Source organism: Antechinus flavipes, chromosome 3 (assembly GCF_016432865.1).
Source record: "Antechinus flavipes isolate AdamAnt ecotype Samford, QLD, Australia chromosome 3, AdamAnt_v2, whole genome shotgun sequence".
Taxonomy (NCBI): Eukaryota; Metazoa; Chordata; class Mammalia; order Dasyuromorphia; family Dasyuridae; genus Antechinus; species Antechinus flavipes.
In genome coordinates this window covers 54835341-54852414 of record NC_067400.1, presented here as the reverse complement: position 1 = coordinate 54852414, position 17074 = coordinate 54835341, and the positions used below count along the sequence as shown (strand labels likewise).

Sequence of the window (17074 nt, the reverse complement as noted above, 5' to 3'; positions counted from 1 at the left end):
GATCCCTAATATTAATTTTGCAAAACCTAGAATTTTATCTTTATAATAATAAAACCATAACATTTATATAAAAATATTAACTATAATAATATTTACTTTTATCAGTATAATCTAATACCATAATGAATATAAATGATAAATAATTTTTCATGACCATGAATAACTTGGGTAAGTCATTTAACCTTGATGGGTAATATAATAGTAACAATCCTCATAGTGTATGTTCTGCGTCTTTCCTAATAAAGCCCATGAACACAAGCCATTATGTTTCCCTATCTTTTCATTCTTCTCTTTCATTTTCCCTTTGCTCTTCTCTCTGTCCACATGACACTGATCTCTGATTGTTTCTAATATTTGGTTTAACAATCAATTCTGCTCTCCTATATCCTGTCATAAATTATTTATCAATCTGCAATCCACATGCTGAATACATAACCAATAAAATGGTCTAGGACCACAGATTTAGAGGTGGAAAGAACCTAAAAACATCTCATTCAAACCGCTCATTTTACAAATAAGAAAACTGAATTCAGGGAAGTAAAATGATTTGTCCAATGTCCTATCTCTAGTAACACAATATTGTCTCTCCTTTTTCCTTTTGTATGGTTCTTCCCCCTTTTGTATGTTTTTGAAGAACTTGTACTTCAACCGACCAAATAATCAATCAACAAGCATTTATTTAGTGCTTGCAATCTGCTAGGCACTGTATTAAGACCTGAACATACAAGACAAAGGCAAAACATTGTTCTTATGTTCTTATGAAACCCATATTCCAATTGGGGGGAGGAGGAGAGAAATAGGAGCATGTCTTTATATATAACATAAATATGGAAGGTATCCTTAGAGACAGAGACTGCACCAACAGGGCAGGTAGTGGCAATTTGATCTGTGGTCTCAGGATCAACTAAAATTCAAAGAGGTTCTTCACTAGAAAGTTGGCCATCTGAGAATCCCCTAGTTTTAGGATTCTCTAATTCTAAAGGCAGTAAGTAAATAAAATCAATGTGAATAGATATAGCCTCCTCTCTGAACTTCTTCCCCAATTCATCCTTGCACTGGCAGTTTGAGTTCTCAGATGGCAATGAGTTACATCACATTTCTAGTGGTTTTTGTAGTGGGTTTTTAAACTTATAAAACCCCCATTGGTATGTTTTTCATAGTTAATAAGCCAGTGGTCTCAATTAGCTTTTTTAAAATGCATTTATTAAAGTGCTATAGTAAAAACAGTTGATATTAAATATTCTTCTTCTCAACCAGTATACTCACTTCTGTTAGTGGCACCTGGAAAGAATGGTAATTTAAAAGGTAGTGAGGTACATGTTTTGTACCTATGGGTGTGAGTGGTCTCAGCCAATCACCCTGCTTTCTTTCTTAACTAAATTAGATTCATTCCACTTAAACAGATTAGGGAATTTAAATTATCTCAATTACACATTTAAAAATTCCCTGTGTACATGTTGATTGATTGAGTGGCTGAAAAATTCTACCCTTACACAAGACTATATAAACCTTGAAATTTCTTCAAAACAGGGGCTACCTGGAGAATCTTATGGATCCGAAAAAGGTGTTCCTGGAGACCCTGGTCCTCGGGTAAGAGACATTCATTCCCTAGTGGAATGTATGAATACATGCTATCATCAATTTGAATTCCACATGTATCCATATGTGTTTATAGCACTATACATACATGTGTGTACATTAACATAGTTATATGTATACAAACCAACATGTTTGTGTATATGTATGTATTACAAGCTAAGTTTAAGATTTTATCATAAAATGCTATTACGCAGTAGATGATAAAAGTAATAATGTTTTATATATTTGCAATATATTTATAGCAACAGCTCATTTCATAGATTGCAGAAGAAATGGTATTGATAATCTAAGTTTATCTTAAAGTCATGTATATGTGATATTGGATGGATTTAGGTTCATACACATAGAAATAAATTTCTGATGTCCTCAGAATTCATAACAGTTAAAAATAAAAAATAAAGAAACTAAATTGAGGAGACCTAGCTCAGGAGCAAATAGAAAACAATTTAGCTTTTCTCTCCCTCTTTCGCTGCCTGTTTTTTAGTTGACTTCATACCTTTCTTGGGAACAAAAAAATAATGAAGTATTTTGGTATTTAAAACTTTTCCATAGTGGAAGAGCGGAATGCCTTCTTTTAAATCTCTAGCTACTGGCTATAGGAGAAATAGCAAACAGAAGAGTCAAAAGTTATGTTTCTACTTTATGAAATAATATGTGGGATTTTTCACCTTTTTTAAATTTAGGGAAAACCTGGGAAAGATGGTGCCCCTGGTTTCCCTGGACTTCCAGTAAGTATTTTTTCCATTATTTCCTCATGGTTAAAGCTTCAATACTACCTGGGCAAAGGAAGCCTTTATTTCAATCACAACCTGTTTTGTTTTGTTTGGAAATTCTAAATTAACAGTACACTGTGATGTAGGAAATAAGTGTTGGGCTTAGAATCATGGAGATTGTGTTTTACCTCCTGCTTTGGACATTTAGTAACTAGTAACTATGGACAAATGACTTCAACTCTCAGTCTGCTGCTGCCTATAAAGTGAGCACAATGCTATTTATGGCATGCATTGTTGCAGAATTTACATCAAATAATGTGCATAATCTGCTCTGTAAATTTAAAATGCTATATTTTTGTCATTTTTTTTATATAGAGAAATGGTGTTGTATAGTGGTTAGAGTCTGGAGTTGGAATCAAGAAGATCTAAACTTACCCAGACTCTACCTTTAAAATTAGCTGTCACTAAATTTCCATTTGCTTCATAAGGACAAGGACTTTTTCTCATTTTAATTTTTGTTTCCACAGAGCCAAATACAGTGTTAGATAAATATTAGGTGCTTAATAATGCTTGTTGAATTTAATTTAATCTACTAAATCATAATAGGTTACTATTTGCATTGGAAGGAATTTCTAAATTAGAATTCCCTATACTGATATTTGAGACCCTTCCTATGTTTCATAAACCAATAAGAAGTTTATCATTTAAAAAAAAACTTTCTGACAATCAATTCAACAAATGCTGAGTAATCATCTACTATGACAATCTTATTTTAAAGTCATCCTTCTGTGCAAATTTAACATGAATGTATTCTTAAATCCTTTTTTTTTTTTAACAAACGGAAATTTTAAATGTTTATACTGGATATAGGAGAAAATGGTGAACTCACTTCCCCTTTAAATTTTCTTTTGTTCTTTTCCTTAGGGAGCTAAGGGTGAAAAGGGTTTCCCTGGATTAACTGGAGAAACTGGTGTTAAGGTAATCCTCTCCTCAGTATCCTGTGACTTTATCCTCTTTTAATTTAATCAGATTTGATAAAAAAAAAAAAAAAGATGGGGAAACTGGGCACAAAATACAATCATCATAGACTTCAGTAAGATGTCTTATTAGGGTTTCCAGTTTCCTGGAACAATTTAACATTTGGATTTAAACTGTAAATGATATTCAAAGAAAACTTAATGAATTCTATTATTTTTTGAGGAAGTAGGGCACTGCTCTTAAAATATTTTAATTGTTATCATTAGAATTCACTGATTTGGCTGACAATTATGTCTATATTTTTTTTTAATACAGGGATTTAAAGGAGACCCTGGTCCAGCAGGATTTCGTGGTCCAGTAAGTTTGGATATGAAGTTATCTGATAAAATGTAGAGTTGATCACCTCAAGACGCTGAACCCTGACTCAGTATTTTTTATAATAACTGTTTAAAAAATTCACATTATAACATTTATCTTTGAAACATTCAGGGAAAATGCTATTTTTGTTGGTATTAAGCATGAAGTTGATTCCCACTTTTGTGTCCAGAATAGTAGTTCCTGGACTAAGGAACTTCTTCTTCTTATACCCAATCAATTAACCAAAAAGCATTTTTTTAAGGCAGAATGATATAGTAGAGAATGCATTGGATTTTAAGTCACCAAGATCTGGATTCAAATGCCACCACAGACATTAGGTACGGCCCTCACTTGACGTACCTGTATCTCAGTTGCTTCATCTTCAAAATTGAAGGAATTTATTCAATTGCTTCTCAGAGCTTTTCCAGCTTTAAATCCACACTATTACTTGCAATTCATAATGAATTATAACTAGAAACTATGCCTGCTAACAAAAGCAGATCAGGAGGTGAAGAGAACATTGGAGAAACACTTCAGACTTTGGGGATCCTAGGTCCAATGGTGGAAGACACCCAAGGATATCTTAAGCAACTGCAAGGGGAAGCAAGGAGACGTCTACTTATGGCGGGGTTCACTTGTGGGGTAGGAAAGTTTAAGAATCACATATAAACTGATGAGTGGAGATTACTGATCCATGGAGATTAGGACTAAGCACTCTGGATGACAGGCTATTCTCTGCTAGTGTGATAATACTAGCTTCTGGTGGCTCACATAAAAGCCACTCTTTTGGGCAGCCCATGACCTGCAACCCACAATTCCAGAAGGATGAAGAAGAGGAGGAGGAAGAGGAAATGTAGAGAGGGAAGGAACAAGAAAAAGAAATGACTATAAGATAAGGGACGTGGCAAGAACTTATTTAAGGTATGCCATAGATACAATATTATGCAGAAGAAGCTTTGGTAACTGAGGTCTACTTGAGGCTAAGTGAGAGAGAAGGCAAGCATTTCTATGTGCCTCCTATGTGCTAGGCACTGGGGATTCAAGGTAAGGCAGAGTCAGAGGTAGTCACACTATGGATAACAAAAAGGTATGGGATCAATCAAGGATTGGAAGGTATAAGAGACAACAAACCCCTGGATGCTTAAGCACCCTTGGACAATGCTCTGTTGACCCCATCCTAGTTGTGCTTTAGACCCAAAAACAACAGCAAAATACATAAGGTACTTTTGAGAGTGGCCATGAAATACTGTCATCCACAATGAAGCTATATCTTCACCAACTCTCTTCTTAGCTGTGGCAAAAAGTAAACTTCCTGATAAAACCAAGCATGAATGCTAATGCATAGTGGGATAGCCAGTGAAAATTATGGAAAGATGCCAAGAACCCTACTATACTCCATCAGTCCATTTTCTTCTCTATAGCATAGAAACAAATTCATTTTTGCTTAGCCCCTGCACACCAAGTGGGACACAATGTATTTCTTCAGAGAAGGAAGCATGTAAAAAAAAAAAATCAAGACTATGGCTTGGTACAATTTGATACTCTTCCATTTTCCCATCTATAAAACAAGGTGACAAATATTAGATTCACCCCTTCCAGGTGAAAACTCAGAAATTAAAAGAAAACTGGGTCAGGGAGGTGGTAGGATCCCAATATTTCCTATTGCTTTGACCGTTTAAAATACATTAACTTGTTTTTTTGAGGAAAATTTGATTTTCATTGGTATGGGAGAGGCAGCTTGCAGAACTGGGATTAACAATAGCAGTTCCCATGAGATTGATGAGGATCAAATGAGAGAATGAGTGTAAACTTGATGTAAACATTCTGCAAACTTTAAATTTGAGGGTGGATTAATATAGGGCATCCCAGAAGTAAGTTGAATTCTAAGGTATTAAATCTTCAGAATCCTCTGAGACTTTTGGCACTATTTTGGCATATTATTCTATGTCTACAATATGTCTTTCAGTAATCTCTTCTAAAGAATGAGTGAAGCTATAACACTAATAGGTATAGAATGTTAGCCCGCAGATGAGCTTCAGGATTAGGAAGAAGAGATTAGCTATAGGTCTGTTTAGCGGATCAGAGCAGTTTAGCCCATCCTAATACTAAGAAGGCAGCTTTAGCCCCTTAATTTCATCTTTTACCTATGGAAGTCACTCCTACTCATACACATTAAGATCATATGTAATTGCTGTATCCCAGATGACCTATGACTTCTGGCAAATTCTGAAAGTTTCCGAATAACTAACATCATTATGTAGTTTATTGAAAGCTTTCAGTGAGACCCTAGGAGCCTTTCTTTTTAAAAATTTTCATGCTTTTCTATTTTAAGACAGAATATTACAATGGATACCTAGAGAAAGGCAAGGATGGAGTTCCTGGGCCTCCAGGACCTAAAGGAGATCCGGGTTCACATGGTAAGAAGACTTTTCTTTTTTTTTTTTTTTAACTTAATAATATTTTTTCCAATTACATGTAAAGCTAGTTTTAAACATTTATAAGATTTTGATTTCCACTTTTTTTCTCCCTCCCTTATTCTACTCCCCCAGCAAAAAAATGGCACACAATCTGATATGGGTTATTTACATACAATCATATTAGACATATTTCCACATTCGTCTTATTATTCAAGAAGAATCAAAAGGGAAAAAACACAAGAAAGAAAAAAAAAGTGAAAATAGTATGCTTTGAGCTGAATTCATAGTTTTTTCCTCTGGATATTGGTAACATCTTTCCATCAGTAAGAGGGCTTTTCTTAAAGCATTTTCTCATTATCAGTCCCCTTCATTGTGATGTATTGCTGAAAGAGTCCAAGAGTTTTACTGTCTATCACTTATCATTTCCAAGAGATGATGGTGATGATTAAATTCTATTACCATTTTATGTCCCAACATTTAGACAATATTATCAAAAGCTACTTCATGGGATTTTTGTTAAATTGGATGAAATACAGGCATCTACTGCCCCATTTAATTATCTTTAGCCTATAGCTACAGCTGATATAGACCTTCATTGTTCACTAAGTACTTTACATACATTATCCCTTTATTCATATTTAAATTATTTACAATGAATTCATTGAAAGTTTTTATGCCTTGACTAGCTTTTCCCAAATTAATCTCTAGATTAGTGAGATTTTAGTCGTTTTTTGTCTCTTTAATCTCTATCTATATGAAATTCACAGTGTTTAAAGGAAAAAAAAAAGCAAGACACACAAAAAAACCATGAGAAGTGTTTCAGTGATTAACTAGAAGGACCAAAATTTAAGACTACCTCAAAAGATCAAATGGCATCAACTGACACAATTATTATTTTTAATCCACAAAGCAAAAAAAAAAAAGAAGAAAAGAAAAGAAAAAAAGAATGAAAATTTTTTGAAAATATAATTATAGTATCATCTTATAATTATTTGTTTTTAAAATGAATTACATAGGTAAGATAATTTATAGTAAATTATTGTAAAATTATATTTTAAATTGTGTGGTGATTGATTTTGTTTATATAATCCCTTAGAGTTTTTTCAGTTACATAAATTATATGATGTTAAATAAATTATATTCAGTTACATAAGTTATATGATGTGTAGTACATGAATTCTGGATATGAATCAGAGTAACTGGGTTTGAATCTCAGTTTCACTGTTTTCACCTATTCAGTCTTCAACAAGTCACTTTATATCTCTGGGCCTCAGTTTCCTCATCTGTGAAATGGGGGTGTTGGTCTAGATGACCTTTAATCTTCTCAAATTTAGTGATCTTATGCTTTTCTTTGGTGGGATGGGATGGGAGGTGGTAGGGAGGAGGTTTGGCATTTATGTCTTTTAAAAAAATGTTTAATCCTTTCCATAGGACCCAGAGGTCCACCGGGAGATATTGGTAGACCTGGTATGTATGTATTTCTTAGAATATATGTAAATATATATATAAAAGTAATGGTCATACTAAACTACATTACATTAAATTTATAATGATCTGTGTGAGACGTCATGTTTCTAAAGCATTTTATGACCTCTTTTCTAATTATTTGATACAGCTAATAAAAGGGAAGATGAGAACCAATGTGTGAGTAGGTGTTATGGTGGAGTCTTTATTGTCCAAACAGCTTGGACCAGGATTTCATTAAGATTTTCATGTACCCCTAAAATGCTAATCAATCATTTTGAAGTCCTGGATGTGAAGAGACTTTGCTTGGATATAAAATAGAGCCCATTAGAAGATGGAATTCTGAAGGAACACAGATATAGAAAAAATGACTTATCTAAAATGTTTTTAGAGCTAACTTTAATACCTTAAAAATGTTTATTTTTTTTCTACTTAGGGGCATCAAGACCTGGTCTTAGGGGTACTCCAGGAGTTCCAGGAATCAAAGGAAGTAAAGGAGAAAGAGGACCACCTGGAGTGAATATAATGGGTCCTCCTGGACTTCCTGGACTTCCAGGCACCCCAGGCTCCAAGGGGTTACCTGGCCTTCCAGGACCACCAGGTCAAAAAGCCTCCCTCCCCAAACCCCTGAATTATCTACATTTATTCTTATAACAAATGTATACATCCAGAGACGATGAATTTTAATCTTGCTCTGAAATCATGATTTTGATGGCTCATTTCTGCTCCCATTCCAAATCACTTATCAGTGAAGTCGGGAGGATTAAGTGACCTGTTTACAGAGGAATCATCAATTTATTATTAGCCCCCGCCCCAGCCACTCCAAGGACTGTACTTATCAGCAGGAGTATCTAATGTCGAGAAACTAAATTTAAATAGCACATCAATCTCATTAGCTCTGTGAAAAGTCTGGGAAAGGCACTTAACTTTTTTAGAGTTTATTTTCCTCGACTGTTAAATGAGCAGATTGGACCTTGAAGATCCATCTCTTCATCTATGATATTATGAATTGGATATGGAGTTCACAATACCTGAGTCAGAATTCTGGCTCTCAATTATCAGCTGCATGAACTTGGGACCAAGTCATTTATTTCTCAGAGAGATCCTTATCCAGTTCAGGTTTCTTTCTATTATAAAGATTTAGACCAATTCTTGGAGAATGTGCCAATCTCAGGAGCTTTCAGCCCACAAACCCAATAAGAATGCAAAGCTTCTGAAGAATCATTGAACAAAAGCCTTTATCAACAGATCATTTAGAACTGTGTCTAAGTAGTTGCTATCTACCGGCAGAGTCCTGAAAGCAGCTGATGGCACAGTGCATAAAACTTATGAATGGGGTCAGGAATAACTGATTTCAAATCTAGCCTCAGACACTTATTAGCTTTGTGACCCTCGGCAAATCACAATTGCCTGCCTCAGTATCCTCATCTGTAAAAATGGAATGATGATAGCACCTGTCTCCTAGAATCATGAGATAAAATAAGATAATATTTATAAATTTTTTTTCAAACCTTTAATTGCTTACATAAATGATGGCTTTTGTCTCTGGGATAGAATATAAACTCTTCAGTCTGACTTTTAAAATCTTCCAGCTGACCTACTTTTCCTAATGTTCTTCATTACTCTTTTTCAGATCTTCTATATTTCAAATAAATCAGCTTTCTAGCCCTTCTCCAAACTTAGCCTTCCACTTCTATCTAAGCAATTGTGGAAATAAATGACTCATTCTTTTCAGTTACACCAACATACATGAATGACTTCATGTTGTAAAAGAATTATGGATTAGATAGGCATATCTGCATGCTGCAATTCATAGGAAATTGTCTCTGAGAATATGCAATAGCTTAAAAATTATCTTTTTAACTTTTCAACAGGTAAAGTAACTTTTCAGAATGGTCCTCCAGGAGACCATGGAGATCCAGGACATTTGGGGTCTCCAGGTATGCCTGGAGCCTATGGACCCAAAGGTTAGTGAGCCTCTCAATAATGTCATGCTTTTAAAAATATTTTAACTATATTTTTCTCCTTAGAAAATGACAATACACAAAAATTAAGAAGTCAATTAAGTTGTTTAATTCTTCTGCTTTTAAGGATTTTTCTTTTAAAAAATGAATTAGCTGGGGCAATTAGGTGGTACAGTGCATAGGATACCAGCTCTGGAGTCTGGAGTCTGAATTCAAATCTGACCTTAGACACTTATTAGTTGTTTGACCCTGGACAGGTCACTTAATCCCAATTTGCCTTTAAAAGGAAGGAAGGAAAAGGAAGGAAGGAAGGAAGGAAGGAAGGAAGGAAGGAAGGAAGGAAGGAAGGAAGGAAGGAAGGAAGGAAGGAAGGAAGGAAGGAAGGAAGGAAGGAAGGAAGGAAGGAAGGAAGGAAGGAAGGAAGGAAGGAAGGAAAGCTGAAATAATACCCAAATGAATTCTCATAAACTCTCAGCTTTATTCCTCAGACCAGATGATAAACACTAAAGAGTTAAACACTTTTATGGACGATTTCCCATCTTTTTTTTTCTAGGCCCAAATTTAGGATAACTGGAATCAACTTCTTATTCTTTTTTCATTTACTTGTCTACTTAGGCAAATAGAATAGATAGAGGTTATTATTAGTTTTGATGTTTATTAAGTGCTTTTCAGAACACTACAAAAGATAAGTTCTCTATCTTATGAAAATTAAAAAAAAGTTAAATTCTCTCAGGTAGACCATATGGACTCATGATTAATGGAATAATCATATTATTCTAGGAGAAGCAGGACCACTGTGTACCCAGTGTACTTATACTCCAGGACCCCCAGGTCTGCCAGGTTTGCCTGGGTTAGATGGTGAAAAAGGAACTGAAGGTAAATGATATTTGGGTTTGTTATTCTCTTTTCCATGGATGGCTGAGTTACTTGGCATAGATGGATTTTGAAATCATAGAGATTCTGAGATGATCTGAGTGAACTGGAAGGAGAATTTTAGAAAGTCAAAACAACAGATACCAGATAATACATATGCCAGCATGAAAATATTTTTCTAAACTCTGAGAGTTAATAAACTAGTCTTCAGAAAGGGTTCTACTTGAATGATGTGAAGACTTGGGTCAGAAGTTCCAGGTGGTGGCGAACCAAATTTACCTCAGTGCAGGAAATGAAATAACTACAACAGAAGTGGGAATGTGGCTAAGTTTAGTCAATATTCAATTGAGTATCCAGTGATTGGTGGGAACTGACCAACAAATGTTGAGTTGGAGAAGGGAAAGTTCCCTGAATCCTTGTCCTAGCATGTGTCAATAGTGGTTCTGGTGTCTGTCGGTGATCTAGGGTAAAGGAGCAGATTCCTGAGTGGTAGCCAGCACTATTATTGGTCCAGGGCTCCCAGACTGTAAAGTGCTTAAATGTCCAACTTATGTGTTCTTCTGTATTCCTCAAAGTATTCTGATGAAACCAACTTTATATTGGAATTTGATATTTTTGATAACTTATGAAAAGAAAGATCTGAAAGTAGTACCCTTATTCTACTATGCCTATCAACTCATTCTTTTATGCTATGACAACAATAAAATAAAAACAGTTTAAACAGTTTTTACCTTTAGATGATGCCTGAAAAAAAACCAGCTAGTTTTCATAAGCTTTGTTAATTTAATTCTTTTTTCACATAATAACCATTCAATAAATATTTATCACTTGATTGACTTGCAGGAAGGCAAGGACCTGATGGCTTAAAGGGAAGCCCAGGATCTCCAGGATATACAGGTCTACCAGGCTTTCCAGTAAGATTACAGCTATAAATTGTTTAACCTTTTTGGTTCAATTTTTGTTGTTGATGGTGCTTATGAGAATTAGGCCTTCTCTGATATGTAGTCTTCAAAGTTATACACTATGAAAAATTTGTTTGGCTCATATTTTTCTTCATCTGGGGCTCAGAATTTTGAAACATTTGAATCTGGGTCACATAGACATGTTTGTCTGGGTGAGACTGGTTTGTCTCAGTTCCCTAGTAAGCATTTAGCTAATAAAGCTTTGAGCCAAGAAAAAATTTATCATACAGAGTAAAGAACACAGAAAAATGTGCGTCTCAAAGGCCACACACAGCCAAAAACATTCCCTTTTTATGTATCTGTCAGGGACCTAAACAGATGCTTCAGACTAAGAGGACTACCCTGAGATCTAATTTCCCCAAGTGACTAAATAAGTTAAGATTGATAGTCCACTGCCCATCCTCAGACCTAGAGAAAAAGTGATTTGCCTATTATCAAAGAGCTAGTAAAAGTCTGGATTTCCACTTTTCAATGCTGCTGATAGTGTCACTACTTCTTTGAAGAAAGAAGTCTTATAGCTCGTTAATAATAAGATAGTGCCATCCAAATGATGGCTTCTGAATTAATTAATATTTTTCAGCTCTTTTGTTATTCAGACCCTCACCTTACCCTTCCAGCCTACTTAGGTTATTGAATTTCACTTACTTCTTTTCCATCTCAAGTAAAAGACTGGTATTCATTTTCTCGGTCTCTCTCTGCCTCTATCTGTCCCTCTCTGTCTCTGTCTCTGTCCCTCTCTGTCTCTTTCTCTTCTGTGTGTGTGTGTGTGTGTGTGTGTGTGTGTGTGTGTGTGTCTTTCTGTCTCTCTGTCTCTGTCTCTATCTCTGTCTCTCTCTCTCTTCTGTGTGTATGTGTATGTATATGTGTCTTTCTGTCTCTCTGTCTCTGTCTCTATCTCTGTCTCTCTCTCTTCTGTGTGTATGTGTATGTATATGTGTCTTTCTGTCTCTCTGTCTCTGTCTCTATCTCTGTCCCTATCAGTCAGTCTGTCTCTGTGTGTGTGTGTGTGTGTGTGTGTGTGTCTCTCTCTCTCTTTCTCTGTTTCTCTCTGTCCCTGTCTATCTGTCTCTCCTCTTCTTCCTCCTTCCCTTTATCTCCAATACATAATCAACTCTTCCTGCTGAGTCATTTTGGTGCTATAAAAACTATTTCATCTTTCCTCATATATTTACCTCCTCATTTCCCATGGTCTTTTAGCCCTACCCTATTATCAGGTGGAGGGGAAAAGCTGATGGCTACTTCTAGCAATTGCCAAAGCCCATTTCTCCATTACGCTTAAAGCCAAAGGCTCCTCAAGTTCTATTGCCTTACACACAGACATCAGGTCTTTCTGATTATGCCTGTAGCCTTTACAATGACTGAAGTTACTGTAAAAAATAAAGATAACCAACTCCCACTCACAGTAATGAGTCAGTCCCCTAGAACAAAGCTATATCTTTCCCTCATGATTGTAGAGATACTGCCTGAGAAGTTGGAGTGTTCTTCTCTAAAATCATAGTTTGCCCCAATATTAATGGTCAGTGATAAAAACTCCAGTACCATTTAGCCAATTAATATCAGTTACCTTTTAAAAGGTATATATCCTAACAAAATATAGCAAGAACAAAAATTATACTACTTAGAAAAAAAATCTCTCCTATAAACATCTTAGTCCCTAGGGGAAAGTGAGCTTACACTTGAAGCAATTTCTTCCCTTATCCCACCAAATTCAAGGGATCAGAATAAAAGAAAATAAGATGGGGTATGGGGCAAGTTTGTTTTTGCTGTGCTTTCTCTAAATCTTCTGCATATAGCTCATCCTCCATTTTCTTGGGATGATGCTATAAGTCAAAGTGGAATGTGAATTCCACTTTACTGAAAGATGAAAATACCAGTTATTGACTGGCTCAGATACTTAAATAGCCAAGCAACCACTTAGATCTCATTCCCCCTTTGTTTGGCATGACCAGCCAGGAATCCTGACACTCCTCAATCATATTATCCTGGAGGATGAAGACCCCAACTAAAAGTCGACTAAAAGAAAATAAGATGTACTTTTCTTAGAGTTAAAGATAACCAAATTCAACCATAACCTCTGTTTAAGTTATTTCACAGAATATCAATCACTGTCATTATTATATTAATTTAATTTTCAACTTTTAAATAAAAATTTGCTTTTAATAAGAGCAAATTACTGCAGCAGTTACAAGAACATAACTTGTCTTATTGGCAAATTGGCTACTAAGTGATACTATTTTCAACCATAATAATTCATAATATAGAGATATTCTAGTGAAAAAACCTTGATGTTTTCTTCAAAACTGAAAAGATTTTAATATATAATGAGTTTTACATAATGATGGCTGGGTTCAAATCCCACATCAGATCCTTGCGCTAGCTAGGTAAAACTTGCAAAGTCTTCTTTCTTTCTCTCAGTCTCAGTTTCCTCACTTATAAACTGTACATAATAATAGTTGTTAGGAGAATCAGAACAGATAATGTATGTAAATGAGTTCTAAGAACCCAAAATGCTACTTTTGTAGCATTAATACAAAATCAATTTCACAAAAATGTAAACAAAGTTTCTTTCTTATTTTCACTAGGGATTCCCAGGTACTCCAGGATATCAGGGACAAAAGGGAGAAAAAGGTGAAACATCATATGAAGGAGAAGTAGGAGATCGAGGGGATCCAGGAGTCAGAGGGGAGCCTGGAAAAAAGGGCTCTGATGGAATTCCTGGAAAACCCGGCACAAAAGGACTTCCAGGCACAAAAGGAGAACCGGTTGGTACACAGAATCATTTTAAAAATTATGTTCATTATATTTGAAATAAATGTTGAGTTTAAGGAAAAAAAGATACTTTCCTAAGAAATGATAACAACTAGGATTGAGTCATGTATATGTAAAGTCATGTTAATTAAGTGATTATATGATACTTGTTAATCAATTGATTTAAAATATGAAAGTGACCTAGATTCTTGAAGGCTGATCAGTGGAAGATAAAGTATCAATTCTTACCATGCTTTAAGTAAAAGCTCAGCTAAGGATTAATAATCAAAAGATGAAGATCTAAGAAATAAACTAAGTATGGCAACTTAAATCACCAGAAGGTTGGCTTCCAGGTGATGAAATTTTTTGACCACAGCAAATCATGAAACCATATACTAAATCAAGGAAAGGTTATGATTGATACCAGTGAAGTGAGTAACTACACTGATAAATAGTAAAGTAAACTTGTACATTTGATGATAAATATTATAAATTTGACATTATCAAAAGTTTAACTATCATAAAGATAACATTCTGTAGATTTTGTTACACATTGGTATTTATAGCAAATAGTCAATAAGCATCTATTACATTCTTACCATGTGTCAGAAACTAACTGCTAAGTTCTAACAATAAAAAGCAAATAGAAAGCTAGATAGTGCCTGCCCTCAAGGAACTTCTATTCTAATAAGGAAGAAAACACCCAAAACAAAGTTGAAAGAAGTTGAAAAGGTGGGAGATAGGGTTCAAGGTATCTAGGGAAGGAGCATAGGAGAAGAACTCCAGAGGGCAGCTTGGAGAGCAATGAGACAGGGCAGGCGTGGGTACTGCCTTAAAAGACAGTTCAAGGAGGAGTCATTCAATGAAATGGAGAGGCCAGAGGCACAAAGGGTACTTCAATTGTATCTGAAAAAAATCAAAATATTAAATGCCAACCAGTTATATTTTCTTCCCATAGGCTGTGAATGGTGAAAAGGGGGATAAAGGTTTTCCAGGAAATCCTGGTGACCCTGGGTACCCAGGACCCATGGGACCAGCTGGACCATCCAACTATGGACCACCAGGACAACCTGGACCAAAGGGAGCTGCAGGTGTACCCGGATTTCCTGGATCACCTGGAAATGATGGTTGGTTAGTTTATTTCCAGTCCAATATATTTTCATGTATAGTAAATTTCTAGTTCTACCAAGTAGAGCAATAGTAATAGCTAGCATTAATATAAAGTTCTAAAATTTGCAAGGAATTTTACATTTATTATGTCATTTGGCCCTTACAAGTCTGTGATGTAGATGCTATTATTATCTCCCATTTTATAGATGAGGGAACTAAGATTGAGAGAGGTCACACAATAAATAAGTGTCTGGATCAGAATTTGAATTCAGATCTTCCTGACTCCGGGTCCTAATACTCTCTCCATTGAGCCACACTTGATGATTTCTAATTAAGATCAAGCATGGAATTTGCAGAAATTTGGAGAGATAATCCAGGGGTGAAAAAATAGTTAAAATATATCAGATTATTGTAAAAGAAAAGAAGGGTTAAGTAACTTGACTAGTGTCTGAGGTAGTATTGTAATTCAAGTCTGGTCTTCCTGACCCCAAGTACAGGACTCTACCACATTTTGCCACAGCCTGCCTTAGTTTTGGATAGAAATTGTAAAAAGATAAATGTGGAAGGAAAATCAGCCTAACAATTAAGATGAATTTTCTCCAGAATTGGTAGATTTCTCCTATTTCTCTTTCAAGTGGAGACTAGATGACACATATTGAGAAGGTGATAGATGACATTCTTGTTCTTATATGGCTGGACTAGATGGTCACTGGGGTCCCATTAGATAATAATGCCATGGGCATTTTTTTACCTTTTTTCTTGAGATAAAAGAGTAGAAATGGGAAACCAGTATTTTATTCTAGTATAGAAAATCCTCTTTCTGTGATCTTGGGCAAGTTACATAAGCCCAATTGCCTCAGGAAAAAAAAAATCCCATTTCTAAATGTAAATTGTTCATGGGATATTCTATTTTCCTAAGATATTTTACAATCTAGATTCTTTACTCTTACATCACATTTTTAGTCAAGTTTTGCTGCTGGCATGTGAAATAGTTTTAGTATCTAGCTAATGTAATTTGCTAATTATATTCTAAGAATATGGTAGGTGCTTTAATTCAACAAAGTAGCTACTATGTACAAGGAATGGTACTTAGTATGTTTTGGCATAGAACCAAATGTAATTGAATAATTCTCTATAAACAATCTGCCCCTTAAAAAATAAAAAGTCTTTCATTAAAGATTAAGATTAATTCTACATTACCTGCTCTCAAAATATAAAAGGTATTTCATAAGATCTGTAAATTCCATATTTAGTTATAATCAGAGTCCTGTTTCCTAAGGGGCCATTAACCTATTAACTCCAAGACCTGTGAGGAGAATTTATGTTTACTTTCTCTCTGTATACATTTCTGAATTGCTTATAATGATAATTTTCCTAATTACCAAGGAAACATACATATACTAATTTTACTACCATATCTTTTTTTTAAGGTCCCAAAGGAGAACCAGGTCTAGCAGAACCAGTACCTGGCCCTCCAGGACCTCCCGGATTGCCAGGGCTACCTGGCCTCCCAGGTACAACTGGTAAGTATTTCTTCTTTCAAGTAAAATATAAAGGATTATAGTAAATTCTGAATTCCTCAATGAGGAAAGTTTAGTAATAAAACCTAGTGAAATCCAATTTATGAAACATCATTTTCCAGTTTAAAAAAGAACATGAGAAGAAAAGGGATTTATTATCTGTCCTCTGAAATGACCATAACTACTCTTCCCATTAATGTTCATGACTGCTGAGCTCATTCTATTGCATTAACCACAGTAAATACTCTAAGATAGTTAAAATCACTTCAGAGGGTCCCAGGAAGAAGAATACTCTCTAAGAGGTGATCAGGGAATTATAAAGTTAAAAAAAAGTGTAACTTTGAGCCTTGCTTGCCACATTAGTAAACT

General features: G+C 35.1%; 1 protein-coding gene across 2 annotated transcripts in view; it reads left to right on the top strand.

Annotated features, from left to right (window-relative positions):
• COL4A3 (collagen type IV alpha 3 chain) overlaps nt 1-17074 on the top strand; it is a 146330-nt gene that overhangs the window by 80169 nt on the left and 49087 nt on the right. For both annotated transcript variants that reach the window (XR_007951645.1, XM_051983386.1), the window contains exons 15-27: nt 1531-1590; nt 2283-2327; nt 3237-3290; nt 3606-3647; nt 5980-6064; nt 7496-7531; nt 7965-8129; nt 9403-9495; nt 10273-10368; nt 11209-11279; nt 13910-14089; nt 15034-15202; nt 16616-16708. Coding sequence is in view for 1 of the 2 variants with exons in the window: in XM_051983386.1 (XP_051839346.1) it covers nt 1531-1590; nt 2283-2327; nt 3237-3290; nt 3606-3647; nt 5980-6064; nt 7496-7531; nt 7965-8129; nt 9403-9495; nt 10273-10368; nt 11209-11279; nt 13910-14089; nt 15034-15202; nt 16616-16708 (1189 nt within the window). In the remaining variant the exon portion in view is untranslated. The remainder of the gene's footprint in view (nt 1-1530; nt 1591-2282; nt 2328-3236; nt 3291-3605; nt 3648-5979; nt 6065-7495; nt 7532-7964; nt 8130-9402; nt 9496-10272; nt 10369-11208; nt 11280-13909; nt 14090-15033; nt 15203-16615; nt 16709-17074) is intronic.